Below are 20,535 nucleotides of genomic sequence, written 5' to 3'. Positions count from 1 at the left end.
ACGTCAACAGCTGCATCGCAGCCCGCCTCGGCTGCTAGTCGGCTCTATTTGTTCCTCTTACATTCTTCATGGAATAGTTTGGTCTCGCCGTGGATATACACCGACTGACTGCGCGCCCCGAGAGGGATTAAGAATATCTTTCGGCTCTCGACGGACGTTCCGAGGCGAATCGGCGTTGGTTCGCGGGCTGCATTAGTCCCAGGGTGCTCTCCCTTCGTGCGAAGCACCACTGTGGGCCGTTTGATAAAAGGGACCGAGTGAGCCCCGTGACGACCCATGAACTCGGGAGCGTTCTCGAGGAGCCGGCGGAGGGTTGCGTCCAGAGAAAACTACTTGAATCGTAAAATTCTCCGAGATAAGACAACGACGGGATACTTTAAACATGAGAGATTTAGATAGAGGAAATCGATGCGCTCGCTGAACTTACGAATAAGTACTTTGTGAATTGGAAGATACTCTCCTTGGACACCAACGCGCGTTTATCTGAACCGAGAATAAACTTGTCCGAAAGAAGGGATATCTCATTGTTGAACCTACCGCTGTTTTGTCACTTCTTCAGACTGGTTGACTGCGAAAACCAAGAGAAATATTGCGTGTTCCTTCGCGAGCGTTTAGTTTGACCTGAATCTCACGTGAGTCGACACTGACAATCCGCTGTATCAGTATCGAATATGCGATACAAATTCGAAAAAAAGCCATTAAAAAGTTGACCTGCGGGGATGATTTCGTAATAATTCGATAGAGATTAAATTTTATTACGAAATATTAAAGAGCAATTTCTCTGAACGTCACTCTTCTGTATGAAATAAAAAAGGTTGGAGATAACTGAAACGTTTTAAAGAGGGGATTGGTGTTAATACTGATTAACTTCTTTCAGATGCCAGATGTAAAATACTTATTTAATAATACCTGACGAAGCAAATATATATAAATTTATGTTACATCCATTTGTCGTAGATAAACATAAATAGATCCTTTGATTTCTCTCGCGCGATACTTTTCTCGTATGGTAGTAGCTTTATCGAATCTTCTTGGCGTTACGAGAACGCGAATATACGTCGTACGCAGCACACTAATTTTGGCACAACTTCGCTGCGATATTTTCGCGTAAACGTTGCTTCGGTCGATCCGGACGCGATGTGATTTCCCTTCCGCAGGAACACCAAATCCGAGTGGTGCGCGGCGCTGTACGCGATTGTTCTAACAAGGCTTTATTCATACACGGTTTAAGAGCAAGAACACTTCTCGTTCTCGAGAACCGACAAGCCCGAGCCTTGTACGCATGAATTGCACTAATTTTTGACGCGCATTTCCTTCGCCATTGTGACACACAGGCACACAATCTCTCAGCTGAGAGACTCCAAGCGACCCGTTCTCGCCGGAAACTCTCTTACGCAATCGCTCCTGCAAACACACGCATGTGCGCCAACACTTTCCTCGTGCGGTTGGCAAAAAAGAAAGAGCACTCTAATCTTCACTCTCGACAACACGTAACACTTATATCACAGATAATGAACGCCGCTACGCCTTGGCCGCGTTCGCGGCGACGGAATCCTGGTCGGGCTTGGTGGGCAGTGGTCTGTTCGCCATTTTGCTGGTGGACGCGGACGTTAGCTGTGGTTCCGACAGCTCCGAGTAGAGATGGGCGGTTGCGTCGGACGGCTCGGCGTATTCGCACAGCAGCGAGTTCGGCCTCTTGTTATTCGTTTTGCCGGACGCACTCAGGATACTTTCGCCGAGGGCCTTGAGGAAGCTCATCGGCTTGGCGGATTGATTCCTGCAGCCCGAGTCGAGCTTTGGGCTCTGCGGTGGCATGCAATCGTCGGCACCGTAGCCGAGGTTCCGCGGAGGACGATCATTGCCGACAATATGATCGTTGACCACGTCCGGAGGTAATGGCTGTTGCGCCCTGCCGATCAGGCTCTCCAGAAAGGGTTGCGACAGTCGACTTGTACTGGGCACCGTCTCGTCGCCCGGCAACTCGGCATAGAGATGGTTCTGATCGGTGGTACGCTGGTCACGCGGTTGCGCGTACTCGGTGATAGGCGGTCTAGTGTGTATCCCGCTCGGCAGCAGTTTGTCCAAGGACGGGGCTCTGGTGCCAATATTTACGGACGGTCTCGGCGCACCGCGGGCTCTCCTGATCCTCGGCCGGATCACGTCGTACGCGTTCTCCTCCCGATCGCCCGCCGGTTGCCGGTTGTTGTTGTTGTTGCAACTCTCCTCGACTTTGATGAGATCGTACAGATGCTCGATCATGTCCCGCGCTTGGCTATGATTGTCAGGATCGTTGAGCCGTTCCTGGAGATCCCTCAGATATTCCTCCGTCAGTTCTTCCGGCAACGTTTGCGTGGCCTTGTTCTCCGTGTACGGGTAAACGTCACCTTCGTCCTCGTCGTCCTCCGTACCTTCCGCCTGAGTGTCCATTTCAAGAATTCTGGTCTCCGCCTGGAGACCGGCGTACTCGTGAACGCTCAGCCTCGATATCGATCTAGCGGACGTCGCGGCGGTCATACCGTTGTTGGACGACAGCCAATTCGACAGATTGATCAAGGAGCCGGATGTCAGTTTGGGGCACACGCCGCGACGGCGCATATAGAGGATCCCCGAGGCTAAGATCACCACAACGACGACGAAGACTGCCACGACGCAAACGATGACGATGATCCTCTTCTCGCGCGCCAGCTGCTCCGACTCGTTCATCTCCATGTCGAAGAATCCTTTCTGCCTCGGATAGATGTGAGGTCCTACGCTGGGCGGACTGACACTCGGCTCCAGATTCACCGATGGCTTCTCGCAATTGACGTGATCCCGTTGCGTGCATATGAGCCGCGTGAAGTTTCGCATAGCCATATAACCTTCGGGCAGATTCAGGCATCTTTTCAAGAAACTGTCGACCATGCAATAGCTCGAGTCCATCATCCACGTGACCGAGCTGTTGCGACCCGTCACTTCGCGTACCCAGTTTTCGAGTTTGCAACTGCACTTCTCACTGAAGTAATTGTTGCCGACGCGCGCCGAGTTGACGCTCTGCGAGATCGCCGCAAACCTCAGGGATCCCGGCCGTGCTTTCTGTATGCGATTGTCCGTGAAGGAAAATTCGAAATTGGGCGCCGAAGAGGCACCGACCTCCGCTTTAATCGCGTCGCTCTCCAAATTGACAAAGACATTGCGGTCGATCGCTATGCGATTCCACTGATGCAGCACGATCGAGCCCTGCTTCAGGTGTTGGAACTCGTTGTTGTTGAAGGTAACAGTCGCTGCCGATGTATTGATGGCACCAGTGTCCACCTCGGATAATCTGTATGGAGAAGGATACAATAAAATGAGGAAAAGAAAGATTTAAGCGCGCGCCGATACTCGCTGAAGAATATTAAGAAATCGAAGAATATAATTGAGGAATAAGAATTGAAAATTGAATATGAAGAAAGTCTGCGATTTTTTTATTTCTTTATTAACCGACGCTGCGTTTGCAGTAAGGATCGTAAAGCAAATTTTAAGTTGACAACCTGGAATGTTGTATCGTGAGATTATCGTGTCCGGCTCTGAAGGCCGCCGTGTTGATATTCTTAAGTTGCACATCGACGAACTCGAGGCGTTGGATGAGGGCCCTGTCGCTGAATGCGCCGGATTGAATCTCCTGGATAGTCGCGTTGCTAATAATCACGTTGAAAATAGTCATGGCACAAAAGGCGTCCTTGCGTATGACCCTCATCGAGATGTCGTCCATGCGAATTTCCGCGATAGCCGAAGGAAAGACCGCCTTGGGTAACTCCGCGATCCTCACATTTTGGAAGGTAATCTGCATAAGGGAAATTCATACGAAATTGTAATCGCGTTTCCGAGACTTTCCGGGATTCGCTCTAAGGTATAATAATTATCTGCGGACTTATAGATTTAATTAGCCGATAATTCATGTCACTGCAAATTGGTACGAATCATTCCGAGCCCCATTTGATGACAATCAAAACGGAGCATTACGAATATTATGTAATTTATTCGTAATTGATGCGTTATTCGATATCAGAAATGAATAGCGTAGTGTAACTGGGATACGAATATCGCGTGGATACGTCAATATCAATATCGGTAGTAATTTTTCAGGTAAAATGAATATAGGTGCGCGAACATTGTTTAACAGTGTAATGACGATACACGAGATAATTGGCGAGATATTCGACCTTGGTCGCTGGTCCATGTCGTCCGGGTTGAGGCGCCTCGAGCTTGAAGGCGTTGCTGAAGAGCTCCAAGGACGACACTTCCTTCACCGTGAGCCACAGCAGCCACGTGAAGGCGTTCGGTTTTATCTCCACCTGTTTGCATCGCGAAATCGAGACGCTCACCGTGCCGCGCGTGTTTCGAAAGGCGTGGCTCTCCAGGAACACGCTATTGCACTCCGACACCTCGATGTGCGTGTTGGGTACGCTGAGATTCTGAAAGGCCTGCCTCTTGGCGACCACGCTGTTGATCCCCGAAACGTGCACGCGTTTCAGGGGCGCGCCCCCGCCGAACGCGCCCGTTTGTATTCTCAATTCTCGGCAGTGAGAGACCTCGAGTTCCGTTGCCTCCGGCGGAATCATTCCCTCCAGCAACTCCACATTCTAGATCGAAAATCAAACGAAAGAACACGGTGTTATTGAGCCTTTTATCGTTCCCGATTTACGCGCCAACAAGTGCAATTAAAGAAGATTGCAACGCTGCACGGCATCGACATCTTGCCAAGGCCGTGTGCCTCGTCACTCGCCTCCTCCGTCCAGATTTACATCTTGGTTGCGTAATGCGTATCATAACTGACTAAGATTGCTTTCTGGAAACGCAATAAATGCGTACATACATTTCCTTGCTCAAGACCTCGCATGATTTACATCGGTCTTGTTTAGGATTACCATCAAAAGCCGTAAAGTCTTCTATTTTAACATAGCGCAGTTATATAGAACAGAGTGTAGTTTCGACGTTAAAATTTTGTTAAAATAAGTAGCAAGATAAATGACGAAGCTTTAATTAATTAGGATTAAACAATAGAGTTTGAGAATTTAGGTTTGACATATTCCCATTGAATTCCACGCCGACTTCCTGGCGACTATTTATAAATTTATCTCAGCACCAGTTTATCGGTATATTCCCTGAGCTAGCCCGATCATATGTGTCACTCGGACTTCTCAGCGTCTCTCGGTTTCTCTTGACGTTTTAGCAGAAAGATGCTTCGCGATAAGCTCTCTAAAGAGAGATACCCAGCATGCCCCCGATACCTTTGTGCGGCTACAAAACAGCTGTGCGCCGCAGAAAATCGCTGAAAAATATGGAATAGAGAAATATTCAACAGCCAGCCCGGATAATCCGAATTTCGCAGCCATTCACAAAATCTGACTTCTGAAAAATTCGATTCTCGTGAGATACGAATTTTTGACGATCCAAATAAATACGTTAAATAAATATCAGCGCCGTTCCGATTTTTCGCTCACTCCCCTGGGGGAGATACCCTTTCTCGCGCTTATTAGAAATTATTTATTCGTTTCTATTTTTAGACCGGAGCTTTTGTTTACCCGCGATGCACGCAAGCGCATCCGGTCCCTCCCAGCGCCTTTGACCCACCCGACAAGTAAATCCGTTATCTGGAGATATTTTCGTCCGAGATATCGCAACGCTGTTTACACGCGCGGGTTAAACACACTCGGGAAATACGACGTGCCAAGAGACATGTTAAGTAATCTTAATTGCGCGACGAGTTGATTCATTATAGAGTGTCTTCCGTGAGATACAGGAAAGACAAATGCGACGACGGATGATGTTAAGGTGCAAAACGTTAAGCGATTGAATTACTTTCTACGTGTCGCTATGCGCGAGCACGGGATAACTGACTTTCCGCGCGACTGTCACCCGTTCGTCGTTTCATCATCAAAGACTCGGCATAGGAAAATACATCACTGTATTCTAAACATGACTTGTTCGTTGAAAGATCTCGCCGCGGCTAATAGAACTGGCGAGGGATGGTTGAAACAACTATTTATCTCCGCGTAATAAAATTTCCGCGGGTTGCCGAAACGGACGAAATTATTACCCTCTTCCCGTTTGGATCTCTTCCAGATTCGGGCGCGCCCCACGTTTACTTTCCGTAGGAAATTATTTTTCCGCGTGTCCTGGTTTATTTTCACGTTTTGACTTTGGTCCATGCGAAAAAAAACTCAGACAGACGCGGACCGCATAATGCGGCGTCCCAGAAGGTCCATGCTGATTCCTTCAAAGCACCGGAAAATCGTTTCAAGAGTTCATTAGAACGCCGATGAGTCATGCCCACTGTTCGCGTTCGTCGCGCCGAGTAATGCGTGCGGTTCGACTTTCGCATCCCGTCTCTCGGTTACACCACGGGTAACACGAGGCTCCGGTTTATTCTTTCGTGTCTTGTTCGTCTCATCGCGGTCGATCCAACGATAATTCGCGGCTCGATTTCAACTGGCGAGTCGCCCCTCGAGTGCTCCCCGTCGGAATGGAAAGAAAGAAAGAAGAGAGACATCGGTATCGTCGTATATTACGGATTAATGTAAATGTCGAGCGGAGCGAGATGAAATGTTATCGCGATTACGAGCGCACGAGGGCAGCTATGCCACCGGGCGATCTCGTTGGATGACGGTGACTGCAGCTTCATTACGACTCAGATTATCCGGACAGGTACGATCTCCGATAATATTGGATTCAGTTTCGCGCGAGCGTCCGATAACGCGTATTCGGGCGAGGCTTCAGAAGCACGTACCGGGCACAGTCGCTCCAGTTCCAGTCGAAATCAATTTGTTGCACGAGATGCGCATTATTCGCATTAATTTGTTCTGACACGTTCGATCCGGGATCATTTTACGGGGGCCTTTAACGATAACGCGTGATCTCGCTTTCTTTCAAGCTGTACGCGAAATCCTGGTACTGTCCAATATGCATCGGCGCATCGGCGCATCACGAATTTCCTGCGCGCGAAGCCTCGCGTTGCCGCGAGATACGCGGCTGCTCCGGCTGATAACGCCGCGGACAAAGTAAATGTAGCGGCGCCGACGCGGCGGTAGTTTGTCCCTAATTAAAAATATGCGCGACTTCCTTGCGAGCCGGCGTGAAAGTTAGGACGGAGTTAATTAACGAAATAGAGGCACGGGAAAAACCGCGACGACGTGCGAATAAAAACGTGAGTGCCGCGCGATGTAGCATACTTGCGCGCCCTCGGATTTTACTCTCGTTGTGTATCACTGGCGACGGCTACTTCGGATGCTTCGCGCTGCGAAACAGCTGTTGCAAATGAAGGGATTGAGAGGAGAACGCGGTCAGGTGGCGGAGGGAGGCGCGAATAATGTGCGACATAACTCGGAAAATACATTCCCTCTCTGTGCCTCTCTATTTCCTCCTCGATGAATGACTAAGACTGCTTCTGAAAAGTCATACCATTTCATATGACCGGTGTGACTCAAGGGTCGGAACGTGCGGATAACGCCGGTTATTTCTGTGTCGTGGGCCTCGGGCACAAAGAGCATTTCTATTTATTTTTCTCTCTCTCTCTCTCTCTCTCTCTCTCTCTCTCTCTCTCTCTCTCTCTCTCTCTCTATCTCTCGAGACCACGCACGAGTTACGAACAACGTTAAAACGCCGGTGCGAATTAATTTCACGATACTGGGAACGAGGGATCGCGCGCTGGCCTGCAGCCATCGTAGAATTTTCTATTGCCGCGATGTGTTCTAGGCGGCAGTTTAATTTCCATAGCCGCCCGCGCTTGCTCGTGCACGTTGCGACATAATTGACGAGGACTTAACGAGAGCCGCCGCGCTATTGAATACGGAAAACATATTCAGGGATCAGTTGGTGCCAATTAACACGCCGAAATTCGGGGTTTCAATTATCAAAGGCCGCGCGATTTTCCTCGTCGTTCACTTGAAATCGTACCAGGACCGAACGACCGTGCGCGGAAACAAAGAAATCTCCGCGCGGCAACATTCGTGCTTCCGAAAAATTTTCCGGCCAGCTGATGTTACTCGAGAACGGTTGCTCGATTTGTTCTGACCCGCCCAGAAATTTCAGAGCAGAAATTTTTTAATATCGCCCCGCCTCGTTTTGCTGCGCGCCGCAACGGAGCGTGTCGAATCGTTTCCGTTATCGTTTCGGTTTAGTCCGGTTCCATATGTTCGGAGAAAAACTTTGGCCCGAGGGAGACCTCGAGATTTCGACGAATTCGGGCATTTTTACGATACATTTGACGCCACCAAGTGCGGCATTGCGATTTCTCGCGGTGATACCTGTCTAATATGCGGTCAATTTGAGCGACGCGAGAATCAACCGCTGAGAAACTTTCGAGACCCGACGTGCAGTTTTTAACATATTTCCTGAAACAAGTCAATTCGTATGTCGAATACACTTGCTTCTTTTTACCTCGCGATCCGGTGAAGAGAACGCGTTAATTAATGTCGCGCTATTTGATCAGCTATCCAAACGACTGTACCCGACAATATTACGGCGAAAACAAGATCCGTAATATCGAGAGAGCGTTGCTTCCCGACGAGAAAGCGCTGCAACGTGCGGATCGCAACGCGGAGGTTGCAGTACGTGTACCGTTAGCCGGAGAGAATCTCAAGCTGACTGTCTAGAATATCGATGAACCCGCAAGGGTTAACATCGCCTGCATGGCGCACCCGAGGAAACATTATTTCGACTTATACAACGCTCACTCGGAATGCATCGGAGCGGAAATAAAGGGAACAGACCACTTTAGCTGGATTGCGCGAATGCCACCGGACCGTGGACCCCTGGCGGTAACCGACTTTGTCCCGCGGCATTGAGAAAACTCGATAGTTTTGGCCGGACGCCACGTTCATGAAAGGAAATGATCACACGAGAGCCCTGCTTATTACAATAGTCTAATAGAGCTCGTACACGGGCAGATGTTAAAATACTTTCGCACGCGTTTGTGTCTGTACCAGCGTGTACGCTGGCGAGACACAAGAGAACGGCGCAAGAGTTTCCGCAGCATGTCAATCCACTGCGGTTAATTAATTTCAATTAAGTAGTTTGAACGTATTCTCGTTTCGTCGATGTAATGTTTAATGTGAAGAATTAATTTGCGTTATGTGAAAATTTTCACAGAAATTCGAGATGCGATAGAATGTCTTGTCGCTTTAGTTTAGTTAACTTTTGACAATATATAACTTTTGAATTACATACGGTCTGAAAGTTAACTAAAATAAAGCGACATATATTCATCATATCATTTAGGTGTTTGGGAAACTATGCGGACGATTGCCGCAAGGCTCAACGTTAAATTCATCTCGCGCCAGAGAAACACGTAGAGATTAATTTAAATCGTTGAAATTATCGAGACTCGTCAGATTTCTCAAATTTCGCATTTATACGCGATCGCGTAGCTGTCTTCTCGTCGAAAATAAAAGTAAAAATAAATTGCGAAAACCTTTCCAGTTTAAACAATAAAATTTATAAGGCTCTGACACGAAATCGCAAGGAATAAAGGATGCGAGAGCCAAGACTGAATGTTGGTGTATAAATGATAAAAATTTTTTAATTTATTGCGAAAAATTTACCTCGGCCAGGATTTGGACCTGGACCACCCTCTTTTCAGTTTACATTGCGGTTCGACGGCGTTGCGACACTCGAATCAATCCGAAAATCATGGGAAAGGTAGCAGGAGAACTGTAATTAAACCGGTGCGTTATGGCCGACGCGGATGAATGAAGGTAAAACGCGAGGAATGAGAAGTTGCATAAGATGAATTATATGGGAGACTATAATAAGCGACTCTCTATCGAATTTCTCCGCGTGGCCTTCGGCAGTCCTCCGCTATTATCAAGCACACCCGACCCCCGAATTATGCGATGAGAAGCGCGCGACGTCGAATGGATAAATAATTAAGCAGCTTGGAGAAGTACGTGTCGCGCATGTCGATCTCGCGCGTCGAATTCACGGCAGCCAGGTCACGTACATCAAAGATCCGCCGTTCGAATTGGAATCGACGTGGATATTTGACGGCCGTATATCATCGGGCGACGCATTAACTTCTAATAGAAGCGCTAATCGAAACGCAGATGACGTTCCCACCGCGCTCGTCGCCGCGACAATTCTCGTCATCCGTGACGCGCAAATCCGTTTATCCGGGGTTGCCGGGAGATAATCGTCGCGAGATGAATGAACCGGATAAGCGGAAGGTGAAGGAGCCGCGCGAGGCCTATATGGAGCGCCCCGAGTTTCCGCTCTCGTCGGCGCCGAAGTTGCGCCGCGGCTAATTGACGCAGCCGGGAGACAGCCCGGGTGTGTCTCCGACGTGTAAAAATAACCGGATCCACTGTGTCTAGTTCTAGTTCGAGGTGAACGAGAGGACGACAATCGAGTTATTCTAAACTCCACGGCGGAGATCCCTCGGGCGCCACCGTCTACTCTCTCTCTCTTTCTCTCTCCGAAATTAATCGCGCTCGTAATGAGCCTCTTCTTCAATTTAAAAAACGCCGGAGAGTGCTCGCCGGTTCTAAACGCGCCGCCTGAGAAGAAGGAGATGTTCGTGTATTTTTAAATTGACTTTAAACCGCGGAAATTCGATCGGGAAGTGTTTCTTTCGGAAACGAGGTATTGTTATCCGATACGGTCATTGATATACCGTGGATAATTTTGCGCAATGAGGCCGAATATTTAATACTGTTCGCCGACATAACGACATTACAATTATACGGTTCTCTCGTATCCTCTAATGGCGATTGTTAAACAATTCCGATTTAATTACCTGTAACTCGTTAGCCCATTATTGTGTGATTTCAATATTACTCTGTAGGCATTGCGACTATAAATTTAGCGGACTTTTGGCAGATTTGCTTATATCATTGTGCCTCGAAGCCACCGAATTTGCTTTAAACTTGTTGAAAAATTATACCATGCGAATTACGGAAACATAGAAATTTGCGACTCGAAGGGAGAATAGAACTTGTGCTTTGCTGAACATATGCTGCTTGAATATCGACTGATCTCTTGCGCAAGATCGCATCTCAATTTTATTGCGCCATTTCCGCAATTTTCTGGCCCCGTTATCGCGCATTTACTAATATTCAACGAGCAAACGTCCACGCGAGTTTGGCGGTTCTGGCGCGCGAAACGAGGCACCAGACGCCAAGTTCTCCGCCAGGAGTGCGATACCCCGTTCTTGCGAAATTCGCGAAGCTCGAAGCGTTACGGCGATCGCCACGGGGAGAATGCCGGAAGTTAATTCGCGGAATGGCGATGCACCCGTTGACACACTCGCCTTCTCTCGCTTCGCACGGGATGAAATTACTACTCGCCCTCGCATATGAGGCCGTAGGACACGCCTGCCTTTGCCGACATGCGAGCGAGCGAGCGAGCGCCATTATTCCGCCGGGGGCCTCGGCCGGGTCGCGTCAAGGGATAATTCGGTTAATTGCCGCAGCACACCGGGCACTGGATGGCCTGCGATCTGCTAAGTGCGACGCGCTAGCCGCGCGCAGCGATCGCTCCCGTTTCATTTCTATCGCTTTAATCTCCCGCGATCTATATCTCCCGATGTATCTCCGTTTTTTTTTCACGGCGACTCGAGGGGAGGGTTTATCGGATTGCTCTCCGTCTTACTTTGAATAATTAAATTAATAAATATATGAGTCGTGCTAAAGAGATTAACTGTCGTAGACCGAGTGCTAGTATAAATCAATAAAGAGACGGGAAATTGCTAGGAACGGTGTAATATCTTCAATTTCTCTGTCTATGAAGTCATAGAGGATCTGCCGAATATTGAAATGTACTATTTCAGGCATCTTCGCGAACTTGTATCTTCTTTATTAAAAGAGACAGAGAGAGAGAGAGAGAGGGAAAAGTCGATGGACTGTCCAATGACAGAACTCGTCCGACGTTACGTTCTGGCGATTGAACAAAGGGATCCAAGTCGATACCGTGCGCACTTTGAGGAGTAAAATTTCCCATTAGGACAGTGACAGTCTAAATTTAAACATGAAGCGGGGAGGCCATTTCTAACGTTAACTCGATCACCGCGCGCGCACAGTCATCGGAATATCCGGATTATGCCACTCCTGGTTCCGAACGCAACGCGGAAGACACACGGCGAATGATCCTGGTCGAGCGAGCGTAAGCGTGCACGCGCGTATTTACGCGATATTGTCGGCCTCCGCCGTACATACACGCTTAACATACACGGGAATGTGCTCGTACAGATAGGCGAGGCACTTTGCACGTGTGGCTAATCGCGATAACTCACGAGAGCTCGCCGGGGGTGTGTTAGAGAGTAAGCGAGAGAGAGAGAGAGTTATCGTTGCGAATGGACGAAGCAGGATGTCGGGCTATATCTACGCCCCCGGAGCAAATTCTCCAGACAAAGCCGGCGAACCGCAATCGGCCCTCGGATGCGCGTGCATGTGTTGCGCGAGCCGGTTCTAAAATAATTTATCGTAGGGTTACGCGTAGTGGAGCCGCGAGGGGTGCCGCGAGTGACAATAGCGCGTTCCGCGATCGAGATCGCGCCGGACCTCCCCTCTCCCCCGAGCCGTTTATTGGGTTATCGAAGTTATCGGGGCCCGGTAGTGTGTCGGCGAGAGCGCGGGCCACCGAGAGAGATTCACGGGTACGATAAAAGATCGCCCGCTCCCTCGCTTCGCTCTCCGTAGGTGCGGCCGGCGAAGCTGGGAAATTGTTTTCGAATCGTCGCTCGCGGCTGCTGCGCGCTCGCCAATTTTAATTGTGAAATATTGCGCTGGGGCGCGCGAAGGCGGGTCCAGGTCGCAGCGGGAAACGGCGATGACTTATCGGATGGCGATCGTCGAATTTCCACGTGGAAATGTTTCCCCCAATTAGATTGCGATCGACCATAATTGATTGATTAATGAAAACAGGGTAAATAGACGGCAATAGAGAGGGGAACAATTACTGCGTGCAAAATTATTGATAGTACTATCCAGATATTTTGGAAAGATACTGGATGAAATTTCTCGGGATGTAAATTCACGATAATATCATATTGATACGCGAGCGAGAGCTAATCTGTGATGGCTCGGAAACTGCCATTAGGGTACGGTAACTAAATTCGGATCAAAAATTCGATGAGTCGCTAATAAGCGACACAAAACCACGTCGATGGTTTTTTATCGACAACATAGCATAAAGCTGTAAATATATAAAATTTAAGTAAATTACTTGAAAATATCGCTTATTAGCGACTCGTCAAACTTTTTATCCGCATTTGGTATCTGCGGTTCGATCATGAATCTTTTTCTCTAGCGTGAACTCGTGAAAAGCGAGAAATTTCATTAACGAATTCAATATTTGTCAATGAAAATTTACACTTTTCACGAGGAAAAGGTTCACGATTGAGTCTCTGATCCGAATTTGGCCATCTTACCCTACAATGCCGTATTAATCTTCAGCATTAACGGGATACGCACCAAAGTCTCTAGGTGCAACTGTATGAACTGTTATTTATAGACGAAGGGAGAGTTTGCTTATAGTCACCAGTGATGATTAACAATTAAAACAGGAAACTTAAAGTCAACCCGACTGGCATATTCCTTTATTTGTTTAATGCAACGTTTCGACCCTACTTTTTGGGTCCTTATCAAGTAGTACTAAGTGCGTCATCGTCGCCACATAAGACGGAGTCGAATTAGAAAAATACGTGTACATGTGAGCACTGTGGCCGCTGGTCTCGAACTGGATTTTCCCGTTTTAATTGTTATTTATAGATTCCTAATTATACTTATTTATGCGTCCCGGCCATATACATACATATATATATTTCTAGCCACGCTACCTCGGCGTACAATAATAAATTCCAATACGCGCACCCACGTCGCCCGCCGGCGCGCACAATTTTCCATTCGCTCGCACGGAGGGTCGGAAACCCGTAGACGTCGATTTACGTAAGATTATCCCAAGCGCTTCTCGCCTCCCGCTGATGCAAGCCAAACCCGCATCGTCTATGCTCTCTCGCGTTGACGCCCCGGCCGGAGAGATGCGTCGTGAACCGGAGTGTAATTCGTTGAAAGGGCCTATTGTGAATAAATTGAGCCGAGGCGAGGATCGAGCCGGCGTTCCATCGCGCCGCGGTTTTGTCCGCACGAAATTCCCACCGCGACGCCCTTACTCCGCTGCACCCTCGCGTCGCTCCTCCCGTGGGGCCCTAGTCGACCACGTGAGCCGTCAATTTATTAATCCACCGGCAGCTGAGGCGAGAGACGAGGCGTACAAAAGGGCCGCAGAGGTGCGACCGTCCTCGAGAACGAGGCGGATATCGTCGCGCATTATCCCCGGGCGATATGTTGTGTCGTGTAAAATCCGACGCGTTATCCCTCGATTTTCGAGACCCGGCTCCGTTTCCCTCGACTCCCCGACGATAATTGCGCACACGGCGCAAGTTGTATTTCTATAGCGGGGTCGTCGAACGTGGACACGTACACATGCGCGCGTATCTGGTGGCATCGTTTCCGTCCTAAGTGCCGCTATCGTTCTCGTGCGATTTCGCGCGACGTGTTATTTTCCAGTTCCGATTGTTAGGTTTATTTGCTCCACTCGAGATGATTACGCTGGCGAGAGAGCGAGAGAGCGACAGGGGGAAGAGAGAGAGAGAGAGAAAGAGGAGCGATCGTTGCTGGACTGTTGCGGAAAGGGCCAACAGCGGAGATGCACGCAACCGCAGTTTAATCGGCGCCGCATTGTTTTCGCCGGTTTGCATTAACAGATTCAGCCCCCCCTGCCGTCCCCCCCCCCCTGACTGTAATCGCGCGATCGGCTTGTAATCGAGTTAGTCGGGAAAAGCCGCTGCTTATTAACGGGTCCGTGAGCGTTAAATCGCACGCCTAAACTGCCGCCACGCTGAAATTGTTTCGGCGCAGTGGCCAGCACGTGGTGCGCCAACGTTAATTGTTGTTTCCACGTGTAATTTCGGGTCGACGACCACCCGGATAACGGTGCCGCGAAGCGTTCGAATTAAATCTTGGCGTGAGCACAGCGCGAGGCACCTGAAGATGAAGCCTAGAACCAGCTGCGTGGAACATTATCAGCAGAGAATCGCTCTATGATTTCATTCGCGGTTTCCTTCACCGGCGCTCACGGTGCTTAACAATCGAAATCTTTCTTTCTAAATTAAGAATAATAGGAGAGGAAGTTCTCGCTGATATATTCGACTCCAAAGAACGAAGCGAAGAAACAATTGCCGTTAAAATTAAGCGACGACGGTGAAATAGATTCCAAGTTTTCGAACAGTCGGAAAACCAGAAAATATTCGCGAAGCAGCTGGCTCGGACAATGCATCGTACCTCTACTTTGGTCTTAATGGACCCTCCGACCGGAAATTGCATGCGCCGGAAATCGCCTAGGTTCAACCGAATGCGTGAGGACGAATGCGAGAGACCTATCGGGTCGATCTACTCGTGCAAAGTGCCAAGTTGACTATTGTCGGAAATCTTTCCACTTATCTAAGTCGCGCGACGAATTATCTCTGCTCTGGGGAAAAAAAAGACAGCAATCCATTCTGAGGCCCACAATTGCCAATCGAATTATTTGGATTGTTCGTAACTCTAGTCTGGAAGAAATTTTAACCGTTTTTTGTAGTTAAGCAATTTAACATTTCGATTAGTGCCTCTTGAGTGAAAATTATCTTTGCGTTACTGAATATCGACGGAACTAATTGAGAGAATTGATTAGTATTACTAAAAAATCTTGGATATAGATAGAATAGCTAATTGCTATTTTTAGTTACGCGGGGTAAAATCCTTAAAAGATTAGAGTGGTTACGGACAGTCCAAATAATTCCATTGCTAGTTGTGGGCCCCAAAATGGGTTGTCAGCTGCCTTTTTTTTCCCCCAGAGTGTAAGCCGGATTTAACGATGCGACGTAACACGTCGATGCATTGTTAAGTCGCTCTAATATTTTAATTGAGCCTCTAGATTTCTAGAAATACGAAAGATGAATTTACTCCGACGGCTCGAACTGGTACGATAAAGGTGTAAGAGATAAGCGGAACCTAAAAATAACGTAAATATCTGTACGTGCGTCTATCTGAGGCTAATCAAGTTACTTTTATTTAACGATTGTGTTCTGAGATAGCGAAGGATCGCCCGTGTATGTACAACCTTATCATTTGCTTAGCTGCGTCATTGTTTATGGATGGGATAAATAACCGCGAGAGGAAACGCCGTATTATTTCTCTTGCGAGGGAAGTACGCGAGAAAGACGCGCGTTTCTGCGCTCTTCTGAAATCGCCGTGATTTCAGTATTCGATCACCGCTTGATTTGCCGTTTCCGCCGATCAAGTTAGAGTGTCCTTGTTTCGATACGAGCGAACTTGTACGACTCGGCAAGGAGCTGCCCGGCCAGCCACCGCGCGGTAAATGGAATTAATGGCGTTGGAATGATAAGTGACGCCGTGGCTGAATCTGATTTGATTACTAAGTATTTGCCGTCCGGTAGTATAATAGTGACCTAACGCTGCCAATTGTTGTTTCTGTAGACACCGTTGAGCAAACAAAACGACTCGTTTGGTCAATGCTCTCGCTTCCCGATTATATCATCCTTGAAAGCTAAATGTGCCTCTAGAGGACACCCTCGAAAAAAAAATCAACTGACCCTCGGGCGTCGCGTTTATTATTTTATTCTTAGGGATAGGATCGTGATATCGTACCGTCGACTTGATTCATCGACACCAGTCACTTTGCTGTCCGTCAATTGCCGAGGACACTGAGTATATTTTACTCTGTGCGTCACGCCTACGCTTAACGGCAGGCGTTTATCGAACGAATCAGAACCGCCCTCAATGATTTCGAAGTTGTCTGAAATTACGGTAAAACTCACGAAAGAATCGTATTAATTACATCTTGTACGAACAAGTATGATATGACTAATGAATTAAATACACGGAAAGAATTTTCTCTTAAAATTTATTCCGAAAATTATGTGATTGTGGGACAACGTGGCATTTTGAAGAACTTTATCAGTTTTTTGCAATTTTACCATATTTCATGGACACCATGACTCGAGTGAAAATTTCACTCCGAAAATTTTAGAGAGTACATTTTACTTAAAAATTTAGAGAGTATACTAAGTATAATTACTAGTAAAATGTATGATAAAATTTCAAAGAACTCTCATCAAATTTTTCGAAATGCCATGTGTCCCACGATTACACAATTTTCAGGATAAATTTTAAAAGAGAATTCTTTCCGCGTAGCTACATTAAAATATTGATCTAAGAGTTAAAATTTCTGCGCACGGCGAATTTTTCAATGCAACATAGAATGTCGATTTGACGATGATTTACGTTAATCCGACATTATTTTTATCGTTGTCTTTAGATAATAAATAAATGCTTCTAATATATAGATCGATTTATTCGTCGTTTCCAATTGAATTTAGTTTGTTATTTAATGAAGAAATGACGCGAGAAAAAATGCGTGTGATATTCGGTAGCGTCGCCGATTATTTGAAGCGCGTTAAACGGGCCAGTCCGAAGACCGTGGTAGTGAATGGCGACAAAGCAATGAAACGAAACGATTTAATAAGATCCTTAGACAGTGCGTCGGGTTACTGCGAGAGAGAGAGAAGGCAGTGCTGTGAATGCCCCTTAAAACTGGTTTCCGTTGCGTCTCTATGCGAGCGGTTGATCGTAGCGTAGATAGAGAATAGGCTTACTCCAGTTTGTGGTCGAGAAGCGTACGAGAAATTCAATCTTCCTTTCCGAGGAAAAATTCTAGATTATCAGCTCTGCACATTACATTGCAGCTTTAAATCGACACTGTTACTTTGATTATTTTTCATAGCTTGGTCTTATCGTTCTGGTGACGTATCAAATCATTTTTCGAAAGTTTTCGCTTTGAACGGAAACTGCAATTTTTAATATTATGTAATATATCGGACATGTTTCCGCGAGCGATGTTATCATTAATCTTTTGCGATAAAAGCAATTTTCTACGTCAGAAACTGATATAATGTACCATCTTATTTAAAGATTTACCGTGCTACGCATCGTAAGATTTATGCTTGAAACTAAATCGAATTACGCACCGTAATGCGCAACGTATACCATAGAAATCCGCACAACAATCGGGCGTTGCGCGCACTCGGATCTGTCTTAAAATCTCAAAATCAACGAGATACGCCACTCTACATTTCTCGGTGCTGCACTCGAACAAGTTATCGCTACTGACAGTTGCGCGCGATAGTTTTATCACGTTTTCTATCCAAGTCTCTCTTGTCGAAAACTTGGCGTGAATTACGAAGCGCGGAGCGTAATACGCCGTTGCAACGGATGGTATCCAGCTGAGTGCAGCTGACAACGAGAGCGGCAAGTGGAGCTACGGCTGCCGCACGTTGCTGCTGTGCAGAAACGTGGCAAGTACAAGTTACAGCCTGTTCCGTACTTACGCAGGGACGGACTTAAGACCAGAGGCGTGTCCCACCGTTCTTCCAACGTTTCTATTATATTCTCAAAATTGTTTCATTTCTATTATAAATACGGAACTACCGTTAGCAGGTGCAATTGTAACGGAAATATAAAGGAGGACGTGTGCTCTCGTAGTTCCAGAAATAATACAGTACCGGCCAATAATACATCACCTTTCGATTCTTAATCTTACCTAATTTTTAAGTGCTCGAATGAAAAATTCGAAAATCACTATGTACTTTGTCAAACTTCATTACCTTTCGTGTACGAAATGTATGTACCTGTTATCAGGTGACTACTGTAAAATTTCGAGCACATTCGGTGCACTTCGACGGAAGTTATGCTCAGAAAACCTAAAGGTGATATACTTTTGGCCGGTACAGTACATGTACCTGTCAATGTTACAATTAATCAGAAAAAGATCGCCATTCTCGGCCGGGCTGCACCTTTGTAGTTTAACAATAATACTTCTGCGTTATTTTATAATCGGCGCAGTTTACCGAGTTGGGGGGAAAGTATATTCAAAATTCACGCGGAAATTGTTATCAAGCTATCGAGGTCCAAATCGAGAAGGGCATCTTCTCTCAATGAATTGTAAGATTCTTGTCTCACTAAGGTACGTCTTTTTCTCTTGTCGCGAGTAAACGAGATTTTTCTTAGCTACCGTAGACCTCGTACGAGGAAAGGTTTAAACTGATATTAATTCGCAGTTATTTGAATGTTAGCATGCACTTGCGTGCGCTCGCACAGATCGGGCGTGTTCGTGCACGCGATTCCCACCGTCTTCACGGGCCAATGATTTATATGCTAATCCCGCGTGGAAGGCGAATCCGAGACTCCGGCAAACTTTCACTGCCGTGCGTTAAAAAATCCCTTCCGACCGCGACACGTCGAAATAAACGATTTCGCGTAATTCGCGAAATCGCATGTCGTCGCGTATAGCAGCACGCGAAAGGCAATCTCTCTCTTTGATAATTTTAGAAAGCCACGTATTCGGGCTTTCTTCACCGGGCGCTTACTTCGCCTCGGTGGCGATCATTGATGTCTCACGATACTAACGAGACTATTACTTTTCTAACACGACAAGAATAAAACGGAGACTCGGCACTTTTATTCTTCAGCGTTGTTTGTCGTGTCTCGTGAGCTTTCTTAACTTTTAGTGAAGAACGCACCGATATAAAAGAGATATAGAATTTATACTCAAAGATCGTATGCCGCCGTTAAGATCGAAAATTATCTTTCTTCCGAGGAATGCGATGAGAAAGATGAGAGGCATATAATCTGGATAATCGACGCCTTCCCTTTGATATTTTTCGAAGTACACGAATGCAAAATGATCGCGCCGGCGGCAAGTTTAGAACGTGTTCTCGCATTCACCTCTTCCTTGGAGAAGACGCATTTGATGTTGACCCAGCGATGCGCCATGACGGTGCAGTTACAGCCGTTCTTGACGCATATCCCCGGCGTGGTGGCCTCGATGCACAGTAGGAACGCGAGATACCAGAGGAACACCGAGCATACGATCGCACGATCACACTTAACAAGCCCGTCCAGGGCGCTGAACACTCTTCGCTTGACGCTCATTGCGACGATCCCCGATCGAGCGGTCAGATCATCACCAGCCGATCAGCCTCGATTCCCCGTCTCTCTCATAACGATTCGATGCAACTCGCGTTGCCGAAGGACGCACTCGCGCGGAGCGGGGACCCTCATCGATTCATTCCGCCGATCGATCGGAGGGCACTGGCGAGTATCACCCACTCGTATTCCTTATCCACTTTAACTTGCCCCATCGATTGATTCCGCGCCCGGACGGGGAGGGAGGCTCATCTACTCCGCTTACCGATCTTTAACGATCGACATTCCACGCCACGTGGAAGAAGCCTATCTCGAGCCGGACCGTCCCGATACGCGCGCGGTCGGCTCGTTGCCGAAGAGAACGAGGAAGAGGAGGCGAGGCTGTGGAACGACTTAGAGGCCAGCTGACGCGATCATGACGGAGGTTGCTTTTAAACTGTGTTGTAGCCGGTGGCATGCACGATCGGTGTCTGCTCCCCACCATAGATCCATGTGGCTCGACTACTCGCCTTGCCACTCGCTCTCTCCGTCTCTCACCGCG

At 47.5% G+C, this 20,535-nt stretch overlaps 2 protein-coding genes across 6 annotated transcripts in view; one reads left to right on the top strand and one right to left on the bottom strand.

Annotated features, from left to right (window-relative positions):
• LOC105569266 (E3 ubiquitin-protein ligase MYCBP2) overlaps nucleotides 1-20,535 on the top strand; it is a 177,670-nt gene that overhangs the window by 141,006 nt on the left and 16,129 nt on the right. The gene's annotated exons all lie outside the window — the stretch shown is intronic.
• Nucleotides 881-20,499, bottom strand: LOC105569265. Its single transcript, XM_012025597.1, has 4 exons — nucleotides 19,794-20,499; nucleotides 4,182-4,601; nucleotides 3,510-3,802; nucleotides 881-3,301 (listed from the first exon to the last, which is right to left on the bottom strand). Exons 1-4 carry the CDS (start codon nucleotides 19,998-20,000, stop codon nucleotides 1,522-1,524), a joined length of 2,700 nt encoding a protein of 899 aa, XP_011880987.1. The 5' UTR covers nucleotides 20,001-20,499; the 3' UTR covers nucleotides 881-1,521.

The sequence above is a fragment of the Vollenhovia emeryi genome, unplaced genomic scaffold, assembly GCF_000949405.1.
Source record: "Vollenhovia emeryi isolate VEMERY1.0 unplaced genomic scaffold, V.emery_V1.0 DF939125.1, whole genome shotgun sequence".
Taxonomy (NCBI): Eukaryota; Metazoa; Arthropoda; class Insecta; order Hymenoptera; family Formicidae; genus Vollenhovia; species Vollenhovia emeryi.
Note: the sequence above shows the minus strand (reverse complement) of the source record. Positions and strands in the feature narration are given on the sequence as shown.

Coding starts and splice junctions, on each gene's coding strand:
- LOC105569265 (XM_012025597.1), bottom strand. CDS start 20,000: ATGAGCGTCAAGCGAAGAGTGTTCAGCGCCCTGGACGGGCTTGTTAAG. Junction 3,803..4,181: donor GACATGGACCAGCGACCAAG/GTCGAATATCTC, acceptor TCCCTTATGCAG/ATTACCTTCCAAAATGTGAG. Junction 3,302..3,509: donor CTCACGATACAACATTCCAG/GTTGTCAACTTA, acceptor TTCTCCATACAG/ATTATCCGAGGTGGACACTG.